The 22862-nt window shown below is 37.9% G+C and overlaps 1 protein-coding gene across 1 annotated transcript in view; it reads right to left on the bottom strand.

Moving 5' to 3' along the window:
- The window catches only part of LOC144957860 (uncharacterized), a 57532-nt gene that overhangs the window by 3653 nt on the left and 31017 nt on the right, over positions 1-22862 (bottom strand). The window contains exons 14-19 of the mRNA XM_078889342.1: positions 14859-15066; positions 13912-14436; positions 12901-12990; positions 6140-6351; positions 5384-5664; positions 1221-3043 (exon numbers count right to left, since the gene is read on the bottom strand). Coding sequence (XP_078745468.1) covers positions 1221-3043; positions 5384-5664; positions 6140-6351; positions 12901-12990; positions 13912-14436; positions 14859-15066 — 3139 coding nt within the window. The remainder of the gene's footprint in view (positions 1-1220; positions 3044-5383; positions 5665-6139; positions 6352-12900; positions 12991-13911; positions 14437-14858; positions 15067-22862) is intronic.

Here is a 22862-nt window from a genome sequence, read left to right as displayed (position 1 = left end):
CCACAAGACTATCTTTCAAACCACAAGACTATCTATCAGACCACAAGACTATCTATCAAACCACAAGACTGTCTATCAAACCACAAGACTATCTTTCAAACCACAAGACTATCTATCAAACCACAAGACTATCTATCAAACCACAAGACTATCTATCCAACCACAAGACTATCTATCAGACCACAAGACTATCTATCAAACCACAAGACTATCTATCAAACCACAAGCCTATCTATCAGACCACAAGACTATCTATCAGACCACAAGACTATCTATCAAACCACAAGACTAGACTATCTATCAAACCACAAGACTATCTATCAGACCACAAGACTATCTATCAAACCACAAGACTATCTATCAAACCACAAGACTATCTTTCAAACCACAAGACTATCTATCAAACCACAAGACTATCTATCAAACCACAAAACTATCTATCAAACCACAAGACTATCTATCAGACCACAAGACTATCTATCAGACCACAAGACTATCTATCAAACCACAAGACTATCTTTCAAACCACAAGACTATCTCTATCAGACCACAAAACTATCTATCAAACCACAAGACTATCTATCAAACCACAAGACTATCAATCAAACCACAATACTATCTATCAAACCACAAGACTATCTTTCAAACCACAAGACTATCTATCAAACCACAAGACTATCAATCAGACCACAAGACTATCTTTCAAACCACAAGACTATCTATCAAACCACAAGACTATCAATCAAACCACAAATCAAACCACAAGACTATCAATCAAACCACAAGACTATCTTTCAAACCACAAGACTATCAATTAAACCACAAGATTATCTTTCAAACCACAAGACTATCTATCAGACCACAAGACTATCTATCAGACCACAAGACTATCTATCAGACCACAAGACTATCTATCAAACCACAAGACTATCTATCAAACACAAGACTATCTTTCAAACCACAAGACTATCTATCAGACCACAAGACAATCTATCAAACCACAAAACTATCTATCAAACCACAAGACTATCTATCAAACCACAAGACTATCTATCAAACCACAAGACTATCTTTCAAACCACAAGACTATCGTTCAAGCTCTGCAAAGTTAAAGGTTTCTGAATAATCTCTATCTGTAAAATCTTACTTTAAACTTTCTCACCCGAATTTCATTTTGTTGTCAAAGACCTACAAATTAGCCTTTAGTTAAATTCATTTACCTGACAACGGGTCTCCTTGGTGATCTGGACCTTGGCCTCACAGGTGACCTCCGACCTTTTGACCTCGACCTTCTATTACGACTGCTGGGTGAATTGGACCGCCTTCTACGTTTTGTCTCCCTTGACCTTGAACGTGACTTTCTCCGGGCGCTACTGCTGCTAGATTCTTTCTTGGACGATGACGTTTCCTTTTTGGAACTAACACTGCTACTACTTTCGGCCTTTCTCCTCTCAGATTTGGAATCGGAAACGTCTTTGTCAGACTTTTTCTCTCCTTTCTTTTCCTTGTCCCTCACACTTTCGCTGTCTTTTTTATCTTTTTTAGATTTGTCAGCACTGGTCCTTCCATGGCTACTGGTCGATTTCTCCTTCTCTTCGTCCACATTCTTTGCTTTCTCCGAGGACGAAGGTTTAGATTTGGAGGATGACTTCTTATTTTCTTCATCCGAAGACGACGATGATGATGATGATGACAATGATCTTTTGGGACGGTCTTTGTCCCTACCACTACTTATGCTTCCTCCTAAAACAGAAGATTTTGAACTTTTCAAGGTGGAGTTGTCTTCACTAGGCAGTGGCACATTGGAGAGCTCCACACTTGTTGAGTCTTTAGTCAATAATAACGATGTTGATGATGAAGACGGTGACAAAGATGGGATTATGGGTAACGAGGAGCTGCTTTGGGGTATACTAGGAGCTGTAGCAAAAGTGACAGGAGCAGGAGTAGATGAAGATGACGAGGACAATGAAGATGACGTTTGAGATGAAGATAAAAACTTGACTGGTTTTGAGTCCGGTAAGGGAATGAGTCCATGGTCCTCGGGCATCGATGAGAAGGGAGGGGGTAAAGGTGGGGGTGGGACATGATCACTGCTTGTGTTGGTGTTGATGTGACTGAGAGGGGGTGGTGGAGGCGGTAGAGGCAGAAGAGATATGGACATGTTTTCTCCTGCTCCTCCAGGCAGATTCAGTGTTGAAATAGACGACGATGACACATCTACAGGGTTGGTAGGGCGAGGGGGTGGAGGTGGGGAAGGAGGAGAGGAGGAAGAAATTCTATCGGCTGTTGATGTGGAACCAGCTCCTATTGATGACGAATGAAATACTGTAGTAGAAGAAGAGGAAGTGGCAGCAACAGGGGTGGGAATAGAATCAAGGCTATTTTTAACATCGGATGTTTCCGATGCTGTGTTGGCATTGTTGTACCCCGGTGGGGGGATGTCGAAACGAGACCTATGAATTCTTTTGATAACTGGTGGTGGTTCAGGTGATGATGAAGACGACCTGGCAGCAGAAGCCTTGCCTGATTGGTCCGTCTGCTGCTGTTCCTCTGTTTTCCTTCTTTGCTGAAGCAGCAACGATTTCCGTATCTGAGTGGGAGATTCCGAACCTGACCTTCTCTCATCAGAATCGTCCGAGGACTTTGACTTGGAACGAGATCGGGAATCCTTTTCTTTCTCTTTATTTTTGTCATCTTGCTGCTTCGCTGCCGATTTCTTCGGTGAAGGAGAACGAGACGATGAGGAAGAGGAAGAAGAGGAGGAGGAATGAGATCGTTTTCGACGGGTTGGAGAACGACTCTTACTCTTGGAACTCCCATCCTTGTTTTCAGTTGGCTTCCCGGCTTCCTTGTCCTCTGGGTTTTCCTCTTCCGACCCGGCCGCTTTGACATTGATGGCACTGCTGTTGTCCCTCCGCTTGGCCATCTCGGCTGTCTGCTCCACCAGCTGATTCAAAGGAGGCAAGGCAGGCGTTTTTATTTTCAGACTGGGACTGGATGATTCTTTGAGAGGGGCAGATGATGCCAAAGATGTGGTGACAGCCTGTATGACCAGAAATGGGATGGACAAACAGAATGGTGGGGATTAATTACAGTCAATACTAACCTTCACACTGTTGTCAAAATGACTTGCCTGCTTGAAAATTTAAAAATTCGTAGTTCTTAAAGAGATAAACAGTTGAAACTATAGTCAACTTTAAAAAATCAACAATTTACCATCACAAGGAATAAATAAAACTTCAATATCCTTCAAATGATGCATTCTGGCATCAACTTCCATTTTCAATCAGTTTTAATGACTTAAGAGATGCTCATAAAGTTCTGAAAGTGGAGCTTAATTTTCATAATTCTACGAATGTTTCGTAGTGATAGTCAGATCTGAATTAGGGAGCAGACACTGACGTAAGATAAAAATCTGAAAAAGTGTGTATGAAACAGTGCCAGGAAAACCAAGAAAAAAAAACACCTCAAAAAAAAGAAAAAGAAATCAGCTTACCTCAACTGGGGATTGAACCTCAAACCTCCTGGTGACCTGTCAGACATGGTCAAGGCAGGCAGATTTTTCTTAGATTCTTTTTTTTTTTTTTTTAGTTTATCTCAGTTTTGTCTGGCACTGTTTCATAGATATTTTTTTCAGATCTTTATCTGACACCAATCCCTGCTCCCTAATTCTAATTTGTCACTTTGATATTTTCAACCCCCCCCCCCCCCCCCCCTGGTAAAAACATTTTATAGACTTTCAGATTAGACATATTAGAAGTAACAAGAAATGAAGTGAGTAGGAAAGTGCCAGAAGACAACAGAGAATAAAAACTTTGCGGCGGCGATGGGTGCTCGAACCTGCAACCTTACTGGTACGACAACTCCACCTGGCCGGGGAGATTGTGACTCTACCGTGTGAGCTATCCACAACCCCACATATTAAAATTGTAACATTGTTGTTGCTATGACCTGGGCATTGTAGAAAGTGGTGTAGACATGACACCATAGCTGAAATCGTCAAAGTTGTTATGCTTTTTCTATTGATGTTAGAAAAATGTTGGAAGTTATTGTTGTTGTTATTATTATTATTGTTATTATTATTATTGTTGTTATTTTTATTATTATTATTGTTATTATTATTATTGTTGTTATTTTTATTATTATTATTGTTATTATTATTATTGTTGTTATTTTATTATTATTCTTGTTATTATTATTATTGTTGTTATTTTTATTATTATTATTATTATATTATTATTAATATTATATTATTATTATTATTATTATCTATTATTGTTATAATATCATATTTTATTATATTATTATTATTATTATTATTATTAATTATTCATTATTATTATTATTATTATTATTATATTATTATTATTATATTATTATTATTATTATTATTATTATTATTATTATTATTATATTATTATTATTTTTATTATTATTATTACTATTATTATTATTATTATTATTATTATTATTATTACTAATTACTATTTATTATTATTAATATTATTTATTATTATTATTATTATATTATTATTATTATTATTATTAATTATTATTATATATTATTATTATTATTATTATTATTATTATTATTATTATTATTATTATTATTATTAATATTATTATTGTTGTTGTTGTTTTTGATGATGATGATGATATAATTTGTTCTGACAAAAATTATGGTTATTGGCCCGGAAAGGCCTAAATAAACTCTAGAAATAATTTTGTTTTAAATTAAGAGGAAAAAATAATGCCAGGACTTTTATATAAGATCCTTTTTTTAAAAAAAGGCAGGAGAATCCAGGACAAAAAAAATTGGGGGAATGAGGTAATTTGGTAGCTCTGTCTGTGCTAGATCACAACATGACTATATCCATATACACATCTGCCAATAATAATAATAATACACATTTATACAGCGCTCATTCTCGTGTAAAACACAAGCTCTGGGCACTTTACAATATAAATTATAAATTTTGAGTGAAAAAAAATAAATCTGCCAACCCTTTATATTCCAAAAATGGAATCAGAATGTCAGAAAATAGGAATTTCAGACCAAAAAAAAATAGGAAATTATTAACAATTGATAATCCTAAAGACGGTATTCTGGTACAGCTGGCAAAATTACACATCACATGTTCTGGGTAATGGAAAGGGGGAAAGGAGAGCAATTATTTTTCTTACTTAGCTCCCTTTAGACAATCATTTTAAAACTTCCCCCCCCCCCACCCATTTTTTTTTCTTTTTACCATCATCATTCATTATTGAAAATCGGAATTTTAGAGACAATGGGGAATAAAAGGAAGAGTGAAAATAGGAATGAAATGATTCCGCCAAAAGCGGAAGGGTTGGCAGGTATGCATATCCTATTGATTGATCTTACCTCGTCCTTATCATCCACATCCATTTCCTCTGGCGGTTGCCACTTGAACTTCTGGGCTTGAAGAGTCTTGGCACCGTTCTTTTTCTTCTGCTGTCTTCTTTCCTTCGATCTGGAAGGAGAGCTTGAACTGGATCGGTTTGACCTTGACCTTGAACTGTTGGAGCTTGACCTCGATCGAGACCTTGACCTCGATGATGATCGAGACCGCTGACCTTTGGCCTTGGAATTTTCCACAGCTGGTAACTCTGTGGTAGTTTTGGTTGCAGGACGCTGTTTATCCACTGAAACAAGAGATTACAACAAATTCGTCATGATATAGAAACAACACTACAATGCTTAGATGCATCCCCTCCCTCCCCCCCACCCCCACTCTATGTTTAGACAGTTACCTCATTAGACTTTGATGCGAATGGGTATTAGGTAAGAAGCATTGAGGAAGAATTGTACGAGTGCTTTTATAGATTAAACTCGTGATGGAAGAAGGGGACATAACCACACCTCATTTGGCCTGATACAGACAGCCGGAACAGTCACTATTCACCAAATAAAATGACAGCGATTGATAAACTAACCAAACTACACAGATATTACTATCAGAAATAAAATCTCTTTGCGCGTGAAGCGAGTGCTCTACCAATTGAACTATCGGGACCCCCAAGCAGACGGGGTATCAATCTTTTATTCTCTTCTTCCTTTGAAAATGAACATCAACAATAAAAACTCTGGCTCTATGGGCCTAACAGCTCTGACACTCACCAGTGACGACGTTGTACTGAATGTGCTCCGAGTTTGTGTTGAGGTTAAACTGTATCTTGCCAGCAGCAACAGTGGGGTTGGTGGTGGCTGTCGGGGGTGGCGGGGTGGGGGAAGAGTCCTCCACGCTTTCAGCGGCAGCCAGCTGGGCTTTGAGTAGGGCCTCCGTCTCCTGCAGCATGGACAGTGGAGCCTCGTCTAGCGGGTCCATAGGCCTAGAAACAATCCAAGTAAAAATAAAATACATCTGATCAGGACATAGCCAGACTCCTTGTTTAACTAGGCGATTTATGGAACTTGTCACACTTTTATGTCATTTCAGCCCAAGTAAAAATTACGACCTTCTGCACAGCATAAAGATAAATGAATGAATAAAATAAAAGAATAAATAAATTTGAAAATTAAATAAAAATAAAATTCCCTTTATTCATCCCCGATGGGGACATTTGTCTTTTGGGTCTATCCCAAGGGAAGTCTGGAATAACCCAGACATCAGCCGCAGTGCAGAGCCGCAAAGTGAGCTAGGGTGAGGTGACTTGCTCAAGGCCACACAACGAGGCGGGTAGTCGATCTCGGTAACTTTTGGGTACGAAGCAAAGACCGTACCGTTGAGCCACGCTGTCCCCTAAATACATAGTGGCGACCTTTTCAAAGAGCTGAAACGGGACACCCTCACTCACAATATCGTCATGACCCAAAACAGCATTATGTTTGGACCTGTATAATAATATAATCTAGATTTAAAGCCTTTTCTGTTCCTTGTTTTAATTTTCTAGTCAATCATAAATATGTTTGGACTACTGTATAATAATATAATCTAGATTTATAGCCTTTTCTGTTCCTCATTTTAATTTTCTAGTCAATCATAAATATGTTTGGACTACTGTATAATAATATAATCTAGATTTAAAGCCATTTCTGTTCCTCATTTTAATTTTCTAGTCAATCATAAATATGTTTGGACTACTGTATAATAATATAATCTAGATTTAAAGCCATTTCTGTTCCTTGTTTTAATTTTCTAGTCAATCATAAATATGTTTGGACTACTGTATAATAATATAATCTAGATTTAAAGCCTTTTCTGTTCCTTGTTTTAATTTTCTAGTCAATCATAAATATTGTTTGGACTACTGTATAATAATATAATCTAGATTTATAGCCTTTTCTGTTCCTCATTTTAATTTTCTAGTCAATCATAAATATGTTTGGACTACTGTATAATAATATAATCTAGATTTAAAGCCATTTCTGTTCCTCATTTTAATTTCCTAGTCAATCATAAATATGTTTGGACTACTGTATAATAATATAATCTAGATTTAAAGCCATTTCTGTTCCTCATTTTAATTTTCTAGTCAATCATAAATATATTTGGACTACTGTATAATAATATAATCTAGATTTAAAGCCATTTCTGTTCCTCATTTTAATTTTCTAGTCAATCATAAATATGTTTGGACTACTGTATAATAATATAATCTAGATTTAAAGCCATTTCTGTTCCTCATTTTAATTTTCTAGTCAATCATAAATATATTTGGACTACTGTATAATAATATAATCTAGATTTAAAGCCATTTCTGTTCCTCATTTTAATTTTCTAGTCAATCATAAATATGTTTGGACTACTGTATAATATAATCTAGATTTAAAGCCATTTCTGTTCCTCATTTTAATTTTCTAGTCAATCATAAATATATTTGGACTACTGTATAATAATATAATCTAGATTTAAAGCCATTTCTGTTCCTCATTTTAATTTTCTAGTCAATCATAAATATGTTTGGACTACTGTATAATAATATAATCTAGATTTAAAGCCATTTCTGTTCCTCATTTTAATTTTCTAGTCAATCATAAATATGTTTGGACTACTGTATAATAATATAATCTAGATTTAAAGCCATTTCTGTTCCTTGTTTTAATTTTCTAGTCAATCATAAATATGTATGGACTACTGTTATAATAATATAATCTAGATTTAAAGCCTTTTCTGTTCCTTGTTTTAATTTTCTAGTCAATCATAAATATGTTTGGACTACTGTATTATAATATAATCTAGATTTAAAGCCTTTTCTGTTCTTTGTTTTAATTTTCTAGTCAATCATAAATATGTTTGGACTACTGTATAATAATATAATCTAGATTTAAAGCCTTTTCTGTTCCTTGTTTTAATTTTCTAGTCAATCATAAATATGTTTGGACTACTGTATTATAATATAATCTAGAGAGGTGGGCCTTTGGCCGACCAACCTCCGCTGCACGTCCAACTCGCCTTGAGCATGCATTCACGTAAAATATAAAGATTTTTTTTAAAAACCTACCTCTGTTTCAAAAATTAGCATCTTTCAACTTTCTAAGAAACATTTTGATTTTTCAGAACTTTAGTTCGTTAAAAAAATACCGGCCAATCTGACCCGTTGAGTCGAATGAAAACAAAATTTTGTTGTTTACACGGTTCAAAGGAAATGCCGTAAATAAGCTTTCATGGACTTCCTGTGTTGTTTTTATAGTGTCACGTGACCGTTTTGAGAAATTTGTCGTCTGCTACAAATAATTAGACCGGTAGGGGTTAGATATTTTCGTTGGAGCAGAGAAAAAGTGAGTATTATTTCTTGGACTTGTAGAGAGGCCTAGGGTCCACCAGCAGACCAGTTGATTGAATGAAAGAGAAAAAGGCCTTTTTTATCCGCCGCCACCACCACCTTGAAAGAGTGGAGGGGGGGGGATGCATGCCGACGAGAGGGAGACGTGTCGATTGGTGACCTTGGTGACGTAAGAGCATCTCAAGGATGCTGGCAGTTGCAGTTGCAGGTGTTCTTAACCCCTTAACAGCGAAGCTAATTTTTTGCTTTTAGATAGTAGTTTGCTTTTATCTTTATTATTGTTAACGGGGAATACAGCGTTTCCACCAAGAGAGTAGTCAGACTATCGCAACTCGGACTTCAATTGTCTATAATAGTTTTGCCGTTACTTGTTTTTTGATGATAGAAGATTTGGTGTTAGGTCAAAGATCGAATTTCGCCGCTAAAAGGTTGCATTGCTACTGGGTTTGCTCTCCCCCCCCCCCCCCCACTTTTTTTTCTTCTTTTTTTTTTTCACCTTAATATTGTTGATTGCTGCTATTTCCTTTTTTATGATTAGCAAGTGCCGTAGGAGTCTCAAGCCTTTGCCAGTGACACTGATTTTTTTGTTTTTCAAATAATAGTCTTCATTTATATTATTTTTTAACGCAGAAAAAAAAACGTTTCCACCATAAGAGCAGTAAGAATATTGATAAAAAGCGCTTTGAGCACGTTGGGTGGATATTGCTCTATATAAAAGCTCAAGTTTTTAAATTGTAATTTGTTTTTTGTCTTTTGAGGAAAACGGTAAGATTTTATTTTTGGTCCAAGTAAGATTGATATTCGCCTTTAAAAGGTTAAGTTGTTTTGTTTTTTCTGTTTTTTTGTTTTGTTTTTCAAATGCGGATACGTTGCTTCTTCCTTTTTTTCCTCAACTGGCAAGCTATCGCTGTACTTACCCGCATGGCTTGCACACACAAAAGGATACATCTAGGTCACAATACCTTACATCGAGGTCACAAAATCAGACAACTAGGTCACACATCAAGACATCTCTGTTTCGTTTGTTCCAAGATAGCAAAACAAACCAGACGTCTTGGAGTTCGAAAGAGCTTTCCATAAAATATTTGGTATTTGCAAGACCCCCAGAAACCAATTCCCTATACAGCTCTTGTGCACGGTTACTTATGACCTTGATTTCTTTCGTACCCACCCCCAGAATCCCGCTTATTGTGTGTTATAGGCAGAACATAATAAATAGCTGGGCTGCCACATACGTGACTAAATTGGCCAAAGAATCTATACTTTGGCATTAGACACCCATTACCTGATGTCTTGGTTTTTAATCCTAGCCTAGTGAGAGAGAGAAAACAAAACAATCATACATGTATCTGCAAACAGCAGAACGTTTTCATTTTACATTGAGATGGGAAGGGGGAGGGATAACACTATGAGAGAGAGAGAGAGAGAGAGAGAGAGAGAGAGAGAGAGAGAGAGAGAGAGAGAGAGGAGAGAGAGAGAGAGAGAGAGAGAGAGAGAGAGAGAGAGAGAGAGAGAGAGGTGGGCGGGGGATGGGGGGATAGTAAGGGGGAATGGGAAAAGATGAAAGAAACAATGGGTTGCCTGATGACGTAGATCAAAGGATTGTTACAGCGGTGTTCACGGTGCGTACTTCGTGATATTTTAACCTTTTACAGTGACACTGATTTTTTTTCTCCAGATTGCTTATGCAGAATAAATCGTTTCCACCAAGAGAACAGTAGTAAGAGTATATTTCGACTCGGGCTTCAATTAAACTATAAATCGCAAAGCTTGTCTTTTAATGATAACATTAAGACTAAGATCTGGAGTTTGGGGAGTGTAAGATGGAATCTCGCCATTAATGGTTAAAATTGTTTTGATTAAAAAAAAAAATCACACACACACACACACACACACACACACACACACACACACACACACACACACACACACACACACACACACACGAGCAGAATGTTGCAACGGTAAACCGGTTTACGTGTACATAGATCCTGAGGCTAGATGCCCCGTTACCGTGTACGTAGGCACTCCCAAAAAAAAAAGGAAGAAAGAAAGAGACACACACACACACATACTCACACACACACACAGTCTCGCATACTCTACGAACTAATTTTGCGCACCAATTTTTACTGCACTTATGCACCAAATTGCATACCTATCTAGGGACACTTTTTTCCGTATCTTTTCTCAATAAACTTTTTAAAAAACCTTTGTTTTGCGCGGCAGGCGGCTGGCACTAGGGGGCACCAACCACTGAATCAGACGAAAAACACACACGATTTCGCGAGGAATTAAACATGAAAACAATTAGGATATAATTTCAACACAACTTTTGAAATTCATCAAGGATTGTCCATTACCGAATGTTTTTTGATAGAAAACAAATGTATCTTCAAATCTAAACTGCTTTTGACGGTAAGCGGTAAGTTTTTATTTATTTTTCTGTCCAAACGAATGATTTGTCCTGGTTATAGAAGCTAAGTATTGGTAACACCGGCTCAGCTCTCTAGATTTAAAGCCTTTTCTGTTCCTTGTTTTAATTTTCTAGTCAATCATAAATATGTTTGGACTACTGTATAATAATATAATCTAGATTTAAAGCCTTTTCTGTTCCTTGTTTTAATTTTCTAGTCAATCATAAATATGTTTGGACTACTGTTATAATAAGATAATCTAGATTTAAAGCCATTTCTGTTCCTTGTTTTAATTTTCTAGTCAATCATAAATATGTTTGGACTACTGTATAATAATATAATCTAGATTTAAAGCCATTTCTGTTCCTTGTTTTAATTTTCTAGTCAATCATAAATATGTTTGGACTACTGTATAATAATATAATCTAGATTTAAAGCCATTTCTGTTCCTTGTTTTAATTTTCTAGTCAATCATAAATATGTTTGGACTACTGTATAATAATATAATCTAGATTTAAAGCCTTTTCTGTTCCTCATTTTAATTTTCTAGTCAATCATAAATATGTATGGACTACTGTATAATAATATAATCTAGATTTAAAGCCATTTCTGTTCCTCATTTTAATTTTCTAGTCAATCATAAATATGTATGGACTACTGTATAATAATATAATCTAGATTTAAAGCCTTTTCTGTTCCTTGTTTTAATTTTCTAGTCAATCATAAATATGTTTGGACTACTGTATAATAATATAATCTAGATTTAAAGCCATTTCTGTTCCTTGTTTTAATTTTCTAGTCAATCATAAATATGTTTGGACTACTGTATTATAATATAATCTAGATTTAAAGCCTTTTCTGTTCCTTGTTTTAATTTTCTAGTCAATCATAAATATGTTTGGACTACTGTATAATAATATAATCTAGATTTAAAGCCTTTTCTGTTCCTTGTTTTAATTTTCTAGTCAATCATAAATATGTTTGGACTACTGTATTATAATATAATCTAGATTTATAGCCTTTTCTGTTCCTTGTTTTAATTTTCTAGTCAATCATAAATATGTTTGGACTACTGTATAATAATATAATCTAGATTTAAAGCCATTTCTGTTCCTCATTTTAATTTTCTAGTCAATCATAAATATGTTTGGACTACTGTATAATAATATAATCTAGATTTAAAGCCATTTCTGTTCCTTGTTTTAATTTTCTAGTCAATCATAAATATGTTTGGACTACTGTATAATAATATAATCTAGATTTAAAGCCATTTCTGTTCCTTGTTTTAATTTTCTAGTCAATCATAAATCCAAATCCTGGGACACTCAAGGATCATTTCCACACATACAAAACAGTCCAATTTTTTTCACTCCCCAGATTGCCTAATCAGGTCAGTCCCAAATTTATCAGGACGGTTGTCGGCCATGTAAATATTCAATTCAAAGGTTTATTTTAGGCAATTGCCAATATGAACCATGCATTTATTGATTTCAAATCAATATCGGTAAAGGAAATTACCAAAATAATTAAATAGATAAATAAAAAAATAAATATGAATATAGACAGAAAAAATAAATAGATTAATAAGTGAATAAATAAATAATAACCATAACTTGACCATGCAAATCATTTTTCAGGAAACAAAAAAATGAATAAGATAAATAAAAATAAGTCAACGGTCACTAAATAGAATTGTAGATAAAACATAATCAATAAAAATTTAAAAAGAAACTCTTACTTATTCTCTACTTTAGAACCAGGTCGTAATGACCTTTGTCCAGGTTTCCAGTGGGTGGGGGGTGGACTCTCCGATTTCTTCTTCTGGGGTCTGGATTTTTAAAAATATATTAGGAGGAAAATGTTAGATTTAATCAGGGTTGCCAATTCAGGCGGCAAAAATTTACTGATATTTTATGCAAACACATTGACCGACCCATTTCTAAGCACTGAATTCCAGTAAAAAGACATTATGTACTTTACTTTTTTTCCATTTAGCAGGTCATTGGAAAATATACTGAGGGTTTATAACATACTGAATTTCGTAAACATACGGAAAATTATTAACCGTGATTTAATGTTAACCAGAACTGACTCAAGCAATCAACTCTTCCTAGGTCTTTTCTTTTTCTTGATTTTATTTTTTTTTTTTTTTGAGGTATGGGGGAATAGGGGGAAAAGGGAGCGGATAATGAAGTCAGACTAATACTCAATGTATATTTTCAGGAAAAAAACCGACTGAATTTTGATAAAGAAAAATCAGCAGAGACCTGTACTATTGGACCAGTTGTCTAAAAACGGTATTATGTTTGGGAAAAAAACTTATAAAATTGATTTACTAAAGAGAAAGAATACAATTTCCTCAGGCCATTTTCATTTAATTTCTTTCATTTAAGTCCTTCAGAGTCGTTATGCCCATGCTCAAAGCGCTTTACAAGGGTTCCCGAGCTAACAGCAGCACCTAACGTATAGGACGAGACAGAACACCTGTTAGGCGATATTATAATTTTTTACCGGACAGAGACAATGCTGTTAACGGCCAGGTACTCATTTTACACCAGAGTATGATGAGAGAATGTGAGTATAGAGCCTTTTCCAAGGACTCAACTAAGCCCTGCTCGCACAGAGCGGGACTCAACCCCAGGAACTTCCGGTCCGAAGACGAGTGGCATAATGCACAGAGGAATGATTCAATGAAAAGCGAAATGGTAAGAGGGCCTTCTGCACACATTTCAGCTCAAACTTGACTCACCCTCTCATATTCCTCCACCTTTCCATAGCTGTGTCATCGTCATCAGAACTCGATGAGCTGCCTACACTACCCCTTCTTCTCCTCCTGGTGCTGTCTCTATCTCTATCCCTTTCATCTTTCGCATTTCGGCTGTTGACGTCTCTTCGTTGCCGCCTGCTATTTCGCAACGGGCCATTTTTCCTGTCATCTCTTGACGAGGATCGGGAATGTCTTCTCCTATCTTTATCTCTACGGGAATCTTTCCTCTTGGGGGATCTTGAATTGGACGAGGATCGTTTTCTCGACCTCACCGGAGAATCCCGACGACGATTGTCTCTATCTCCTCTCAATTTCCTGATGTCGCGGCCATCCCGACCACGACTAGAGCTTCGATTCCTGCTCTCCGACCGTCTTCTCTTCCCACGCTGCTCCTGTTGTCTTCCCTTCCTGTCAGGTGTGGGGGATCTTCGACTGGATGTTTTGTTACGATTGGATGAATGCTTGCCTGATGTGCTTTTACTGCCAGATTTTTTACCTTCTGGTGAACTGGAAATAATAATAATAATGATGTACATTTAGGTTTGAGATTTCTATGCGATTGGAAATATAAAGGTGAACACTGTGATGAGTAACTGAAATCTTGAGTATAAAAAAAGGCAAAGGAGTTTTAAAAAAAATAAAAAGGTTTGGTGTAATCAAAATTTAGACTTCATTTAAAACAAAACACACATAAGCTAATATGGATGACATATTCAAATCAACTACAGTAATAACTTACATGAAATTGTTGCAGAATGTAATATCTTTAGCATAGAAGAGAAAGTGAAGGTGAAGAGGAATCAAGAGGAGGAGCAGGAGGAGGAATAAAAATACAACGAAAAATAAACAGGATGTTGTAATTAATAATGAAAAACCTAGACAAATACAAAGGATAAACACCCCCCCCACCCCCCCCCCAAATCCCCTACCTGTCCCTGTCATTGTCTGATTTCATTCTTTCACTCTCCCTTCGATTCCTGGCCTCCCGACTTCTTTCCTTGGCCTTGTCCTTCTCCACAGCAGACTTCACTACTTCTCCCTCCTCCTTTTCTGACCCTGTCTCAATATCGCTGTCCTCACTCTGGTCTCTAGGACCCTCTGTGGTGGCAGAGGACTTCTTAGCCTTCTTTGCTTTCACTGCAATGGATAAATAATGATTGTTTCATTTGTTAAGGGTTTCACAACAATTGCAACTCATTTAGGTAATATCAGCACCAGTAAAAAGAAAGAAAATGGGATAGTAAAAAGTTATAGAATTACAATAAAGTATCCCAGAAAAGGGAAGACAAAGAGGAATTGGTTCAAAAAAGAAATAGGTGTAGATTCCAAAAGCACACTATCAAAGTACTTAGTTTGAGATCACTAAAAGTCTCATCCAGACACAAGCACAGGTCCCAACTAAGAGGAATACACTCAAATGTTTACCAATCATATAATATAATGTGTAAACTAAACATAATACAATGCATAACAACAGAGAGATGATTTACAAGGAAAAATATATCATCTCCCAAAACTATAACTATACATTCGACTGTTTCCCTCTCAGCCAAGGACTCTGACCAAGGTCAGGACAAAACCAAACAATCTCATTCCAAGACAAAGACAGAAAGCAATTGGAAAACAGATAAGAGGGGATAAAAGACACAGCAAGTACCCCCCTGCCCGCTATGGGAGGTAGGAACCCCACCCAGGATTGGATAAATAATGATTGTTTTATTTGTTAAGGGTTTCACAACAATTGCAACTCATTTAGGTAATATCAGCACCAGTAAAGAAGAAGAAATTGTAAGAGTTAAAAACTGATAGAATTACAATTAAAGCACCCAAGAAAAAGTAAGACATAGGGGAATTGGTTAAAAAGGGTATCAATGTAGATTCCACTTATTAGTGTTCTTAGTCTGAGATGTTGTTTGTTTTTGTTTTTAAGGGTTTTACGGCGCTTGCAACACATTAAGGTCATATCAGCGCCAGTAAAAAGGAAGAGAATAGGATAGTAAAAAGTTCTAGAATTACAATTAAAGCACAAAAGAAAAGGTAAGACAAAGGGGAACGGGTTCAAATAGGGAACAGATGTAGATTCCAAGAGCACACCGTTAAAGTACTTAGTTTGAGATCACCTAAAAGTCTCATCCAGACACAAGCACAGGTCCCAACTAAGAGGAATACACTCAAATGTTTACCAATCATATAATATAATATGTAAACTAAACATAATACAATGCATAACAGAGAGATGATTTACAAGGAAAAAAATATCATCTCCCAAAACTATAACTATACATTCGACTGTTTCCCTCCCAGTCAAGGAACTCCGGCAAGGATCAGGACAAAACTAAGTAATCTCATTCCAAGACAATGACAGGAAACAATTGGAAAACAGGTATGGGGGGATAGAAGACACAGCATGTACCTCCCTGCCCACTATGGGAGGTCAGGATCCCCACCCAGTTAGTCTGAGATCACCTAAAAGTCTCATACAATTGTAGTACTCACGAAAAGGAAAACACTCAAATGTTTATAAGATATGTACAAATCAAAAAATAAAACCATCAGTACATAGCAAGGGGGAAAAAATTGTTTTACACAAGATTATTCCAATCATCCACCAAATTTCACCTGCTCATGAAAATTTGTGGTTGCAAATTGAAACTCGAAGAAACAAGTAACAATAGTCAAATGGAATCCGACCTTCATCTTAAGGGGGCTCGCCGGTGCAAATGGGGTCATTTGGGGGGGGGGGGGGGGGGGGGAGAAGAGAGAGAGAGAGAGAGAGAGAAGAGAGAGAGAAGAGAAAGAGAAGAGAGAAGAGAGAGAGAGAGAGAGAGATAGATAGAGAGAGAAGAGAGAGAGAGAGAGAGAGAGAGAGAGAGAGAGAGATAGATAGAGAGAGAGAGAGAGAGAGAGAGAGAGATTAAAAAGGCAACAGGTACCTACAACAGAGAAAAAAAATCCAGACCCATTTGTCCCTCCCCTTCCCTTTCAAACATCAACTAACTAATCAAAGAACACCACTGGTCATCTGTGTCAATTGTGACATATGGTGCCATTCTGTCTGGCCCGACGTCATAAAAACGGGATTGTCACCAAATTTCACGAGACCCGAGCACAGGTGTCAAAATATGACAAAAGACATAATGGTGATTTTATGGTTTTCAGGAAAATGTTTGACACGGCAAATTTCTGAGAAATTTGAAAAAGGGAGGAATTGTTATGGGGATGGGCGGAGATAAACTACCATTTAGGCAGAAATCCGCCTTTAGGCGGAAGATTATCAGCCCTGATTTTACTTAACAAACCAAAACACAAAAACATCAGCAGCCCGACTGTCACGAAATGTTATTATTAATGTTATCTTAAGTTTATTGTGTACGCTAATCCCAATGTTATTCTTAGTTCGTAATGTCTAACTTAATATCACGCTGTGATGATCATGTCGTATACGTCCTTTTGTTGTTGAGTTCTGTGTAATAGATATAGGGACTGATCTTGGTATTGCGTAGGACCCGCTTAAGTTGTTTTAATTTATGGTCGGAAATGTCATAGGTCATGGATTTTCCCGTTGAGTCATTTCCTGGCACACAAAGAGAGACCATTCTCTTAAGTATTTCTTTTCTTTTAAAATTCTGTTTCTTGGTTTTTGTAAAACTTTCATCCTTCCCATTCACCAGTTGGCCGTCTGACGATTCGGACGTATTTTAGTCTCTATGCAAAGTTCAGCCGATGCTGTTTTGCAAGAGTTGTACTTAATTTTATTAAAATCAAATTGTGATTTTAATTGTTACAGGCCTTGTGGTTGGTGGAATTATTCATTTGATTCAATCTTTCTGATTATATTATGAGTTAATTAATACTAGTGATTTTCTGATTTAGTAGTTTGTGCCAAGCACGTTGGGCAGTGACCACGTGTGTTGAGAAGTTTATAGTGTTGTGATATGTGTGAAGGTGATCTAGTTTAAGTATTATTGCTTTTGTTTTTCTATGGTTAATTAAATATTGTTTTCTTTCCCATTCTAGTGGGCCTGTTGATCTGGGGCCAAAGCCAAAGAAACTATTAGATGAATTAACTTTAACCCTTTTGAATTTTGGATGTAAGACCTTTTCTTCGTTTGATTTGTGGCCAAAGCCAGAACATTTTAATAGCCTTATCCTTGGCCGATGCCATCGATATTATACCATATGAATATTGTTCATATCCGGCCAAAGCCGTGGACATTTTAGTTGTATTGTCATAAGGCCGACACCTTAGATTCAAAGAGAGGTTGGACAGTACGAATTGTGACAGTAGAAACAAAGGACGACAGACTGCATCATCTCGACAAGAGGAAGAAGCCCTGACGGCCCTGTGACGGACAGTTCATATTGTGTTCTATGTGTTCTGTAAAGGTAAGGGGCCCCACCTTCTTGTGAAATCTGTTTGTGACTTATTCATTGTTCCACGTTCATCGTTACTGTCTCGTGAATTGAGTGTTCGTCATTACATGTGCGAATGAGAGAGAGAGTGTGAGAGAGTAATTTGCATTAATAAATTATATGAAATATGAAAATTTACTTATCATTCTTTGATTGTTAGTTTGTTGGGCTGGTCAATTTGTTGGACGTTAGCAACCCTTTAAGGCCATTGACTGGGACGGAGGTTCTGCAGACCACCGACTCACTCTTTGGCATTGTCACTTTGTGACATTTTTGGTGGAGCTGCCGGGTAGTTTTGCTGACGTTTAACAGAGTGATTTTTGTCTGATACTGATGATCAGGAGTGATTTGTAATTGACTCTCACCTCACCTGTTACTCACTTATAAAGACAGTTTATATTTTGTTGACTGACGTAAGACTGTAAAGTCGTATCCCATAACATTGAATAGGAACTTGCACTGTCATTGATTTATTGCCTTTTGTTAAAAGACATCGGCTAAGTTGCAACCTTCTGTTATTGTTGTCACTTGTTGGTTATCTTAAACCAGTTGTCTGTGGCTGAGATTTACGTGAATTGGGTCAGATTGACTTGTTATTTTAAACTGAGTTTGGAACAGGGAGCGTCGATACCTACTGTATCCCTGTGGTTGTTATATTTTGAGAAGTGTTGTTACACATGATCGCTGATTATTTTATTTGCCATTAAAGGCGAGAAGAAATAATAATTGTTTGAAGTAAGTAATTATTGCAATATTTAAATTCATTCGTTAGTTATACCCGAAGGTATATACATTTCCACTAGTTGATATTGTTGACTGATTTTCTATTTGTATAATTACAAAGACTTTGTTTTTAAGTTTCTCTTGCTTGCTCAAGTGTTTTAACTTCTTTGCTTCATTTTATTGAACTACATTGTCTTTTCCCTTCTTGAACCATCATGGATGTTGAGAAATTAATCAAACTCGGTGCTCAACTGGCATTGGAAGGTGAGGCTTTAAGGAAATGGGTAGATGAACAAATAAAGCAGGAAGAGGCTCGCAAGACGGATGCTCTGAATGAGGCCAAGGCGCGAAGGGAGCACGAGCGAGAACAAAGGGAGCACGAGCGAGAACAAAGGGAGCACGAAAGAGAGCAAAGAGAACACGATCGAGAATCGGCAAAGGAGGAGAGCGCCCGCGAAGAGAAGAAACTGGAGCTGAAAGCCGCTCTTTTGGAAAGAGAGTTGGAGTTGGAAAGACTGAAGGTACAGCATCCAACTCATGCCTCCTCCGGGACTCATGTGCCGTCGTCGTCGGTCGGGAAGAGCCCGCGACTACCGCCGCTTGATGATAGGAGAGATGATGTCTCGAGTTACATCTCGCGATTTGAGAGGCATGCTTCTGCCAATAACTGGCACAGTTCTGACTGGGCAACCCACCTGGGTGCCCTACTGTCCGGAAAGGCCCTGGAAGTTTATACCCGTATGGACGAGGCCGATGCCAAAGACTTCGGGAAGGTCAGGGACGCTCTGCTCGCGCATTACAATTTGACGGAGGATGGGTTTGCCGCACGTTTCCGTACAAGTAGGCCAGAGCATGGAGAGCGTATGGGCCAATTTAAGATAAGAATTGCTGGGTACCTGGACAGGTGGATTTCTTTGGCGGAGAAAAACAAATCCGATGCTGAAGAGATTATAGATCTGATACTGAAGGAGCAGCTAATCAATTCATGTGGCCGGGATTTACAGGTGTTTCTCAAGGAAAGGAAACCTGGAAACACGGAAGAAGTTGTCAAGTTGGTTGAAAATTATGTGGAGGCGCACGGGGCGATGAACGCCTATTCTAGGCCTCACTCGGCCATGCCTAGGACGAGTAAGGAGCCATCATTGACAATTAAGCCGACGGAGGATGAGCGTCATATGAAGACAGTGGAGACGAGTCCAACGGGGGCTCAGAAGGACAAGCGGGTGACTTGTCATCGATGCTCCAAACCTGGCCATATCGCTCGCGATTGCCGACAGAAGCCACACCAGATCTCTGCTCTTCGAACGGAAGTTCCGACTTGTGCATTTTGCAAACGACGGGTCACACCGAAGAAAAATGCTGGAAGAAACGTGACCGAGTATCCCATACTGCGGCGTCATTGACCACAGAACTGGAGTGCAAAAATCACCACGGTTCCATGGAACTCAAATGTGGGTGCACTGTACCGTGATCTCTGCAGCTTGTACAGCCGATGACAACCATCAATTCTCGCGTATGCCAGTGGCAACCGGCTTCATTGACGGGAAGCGTGTGACTGTTCTGCGTGACAGCGGTTGTAGTTGCGTGGTGGTACGCAAGGGAATATTGTCACCAGATAAAGTGAGCGACAAGAAGGTACCGGTTTCGCTCCTTGATGGTAGCATTGCAACAGCTTCCGTGGTAGAGGCGGAGTTGAGATGTCCATACTACGATGGGCCGGTTTCGGCAATGCAAATGGACAACACATTATATGATGTGGTTGTCGGGAATATTCCCAATGCAAAATGCCCAGGGATTACCATAGGGGAAGTGAATGCGGTGGACACGAGGTCCGCTGCTGCGCACAAGAAGGGCAAGAAGCCATTGACGACGCCGATTGCGTCAAATATCGATATCACTGTCAAGCAGTTAGTGGAGAAACAAACTAACGACCAGACACTGACGAAGTGCAGGCAGATGGCACAGACCGGAGAGGTAAGACAGACTGGCCGATCTAACGAGACTTGGTACGGTTTCGAAGACGGTGTCCTCGTCCGGTATTTTAGGTCAAAACGGACCAATCATAGAGATGTCATGAGACAATTGGTCGTTCCGAAGGACCTTAGACCCACGGTCATGAAGTTGGGTCATGAAAATATACCTGCTGGGCACATGGCTGCAAAGAAGACTACTGACCGAATTCTCAACGAGTTCTTCTGGCCCAGCGTGTGGACCGATGTCCAGAGATTTTGCCAGTCGTGTGACCGATGTCAGCGATCGGCACCTAGAGGGCGAATACCCAAAGTGCCTCTTGAGACTGTTCCCTTGAGAGATGAACCGTATTGTCTGGGGGCGCCAAAGCGTAGAGCGTTCTAACATGTAAACAGGAAACTGTTGTCAAGGGAGCAACATTACTCTGTTGTGGAGTGTGAATGTCTTGCTCTAGTTTGGGCAATACAGAAGTTGAGCACGTATCTTGTCGGGAGACAATTTGTCATTGAGACAGATCACGCGCCTCTTCTTTACTTGAATCGAGCAAAGTCCGAGAATGGCAGACTCATGCGTTGGGCTCTGTTATTGAGTCAGTATCGGTTCACCCTGAGGTCTGTTAAGGGAACTGACAACCATGGGCCGGATTTCTTGTCTCGGATGTGAACATTTCGTTCAAATTATTGTAACAAAAAATCGTGTTTTTGTCTTAAGAAGGGGCTGTGTCACGAAATGTTATTATTAATGTTATCTTAAGTTTATTGTGTACGCTAATCCCAATGTTATTCTTAGTTCGTAATGTCTAACTTAATATCCCGCTGTGATGATCATGTCGTATACGTCCTTTTGTTGTTGAGTTCTGTGTAATAGATATAGGGACTGATCTTGGTATTGCGTAGGACCCGCTTAAGTTGTTTTAATTTATGGTCGGAAATGTCATAGGTCATGGATTTTCCCGTTGAGTCATTTCCTGGCACACAAAGAGAGACCATTCTCTTAAGTATTTCTTTTCTTTTAAAATTCTGTTTCTTGGTTTTTGTAAAACTTTCATCCTTCCCATTCACCAGTTGGCCGTCTGACGATTCGGACGTATTTTAGTCTCTATGCAAAGTTCAGCCGATGCTGTTTTGCAAGAGTTGTACTTAATTTTATTAAAATCAAATTGTGATTTTAATTGTTACAGGCCTTGTGGTTGGTGGAATTATTCATTTGATTCAATCTTTCTGATTATATTATGAGTTAATTAATACTAGTGATTTTCTGATTTAGTAGTTTGTGCCAAGCACGTTGGGCAGTGACCACGTGTGTTGAGAAGTTTATAGTGTTGTGATATGTGTGAAGGTGATCTAGTTTAAGTATTATTGCTTTTGTTTTTCTATGGTTAATTAAATATTGTTTTCTTTCCCATTCTAGTGGGCCTGTTGATCTGGGGCCAAAGCCAAAGAAACTATTAGATGAATTAACTTTAACCCTTTTGAATTTTGGATGTAAGACCTTTTCTTCGTTTGATTTGTGGCCAAAGCCAGAACATTTTAATAGCCTTATCCTTGGCCGATGCCATCGATATTATACCATATGAATATTGTTCATATCCGGCCAAAGCCGTGGACATTTTAGTTGTATTGTCATAAGGCCGACGCCTTAGATTCAAAGAGAGGTTGGACAGTACGAATTGTGACAGTAGAAAGAAAGGACGACAGACTGCATCATCTCGACAAGAGGAAGAAGCCCTGACGGACCTGTGACGGACAGTTCATATTGTGTTCTATGTGTTCTGTAAAGGTAAGGGGCCCCACCTTCTTGTGAAATCTGTTTGTGACTTATGTGAC

The sequence above is a fragment of the Berghia stephanieae genome, chromosome 12, assembly GCF_034508935.2.
Source record: "Berghia stephanieae isolate SIO BIC M18660-M18661 chromosome 12, UCSD_Bste_1.3, whole genome shotgun sequence".
Lineage (NCBI taxonomy): Eukaryota > Metazoa > Mollusca > Gastropoda > Nudibranchia > Aeolidiidae > Berghia > Berghia stephanieae.
Note: the sequence above shows the minus strand (reverse complement) of the source record. Positions and strands in the feature narration are given on the sequence as shown.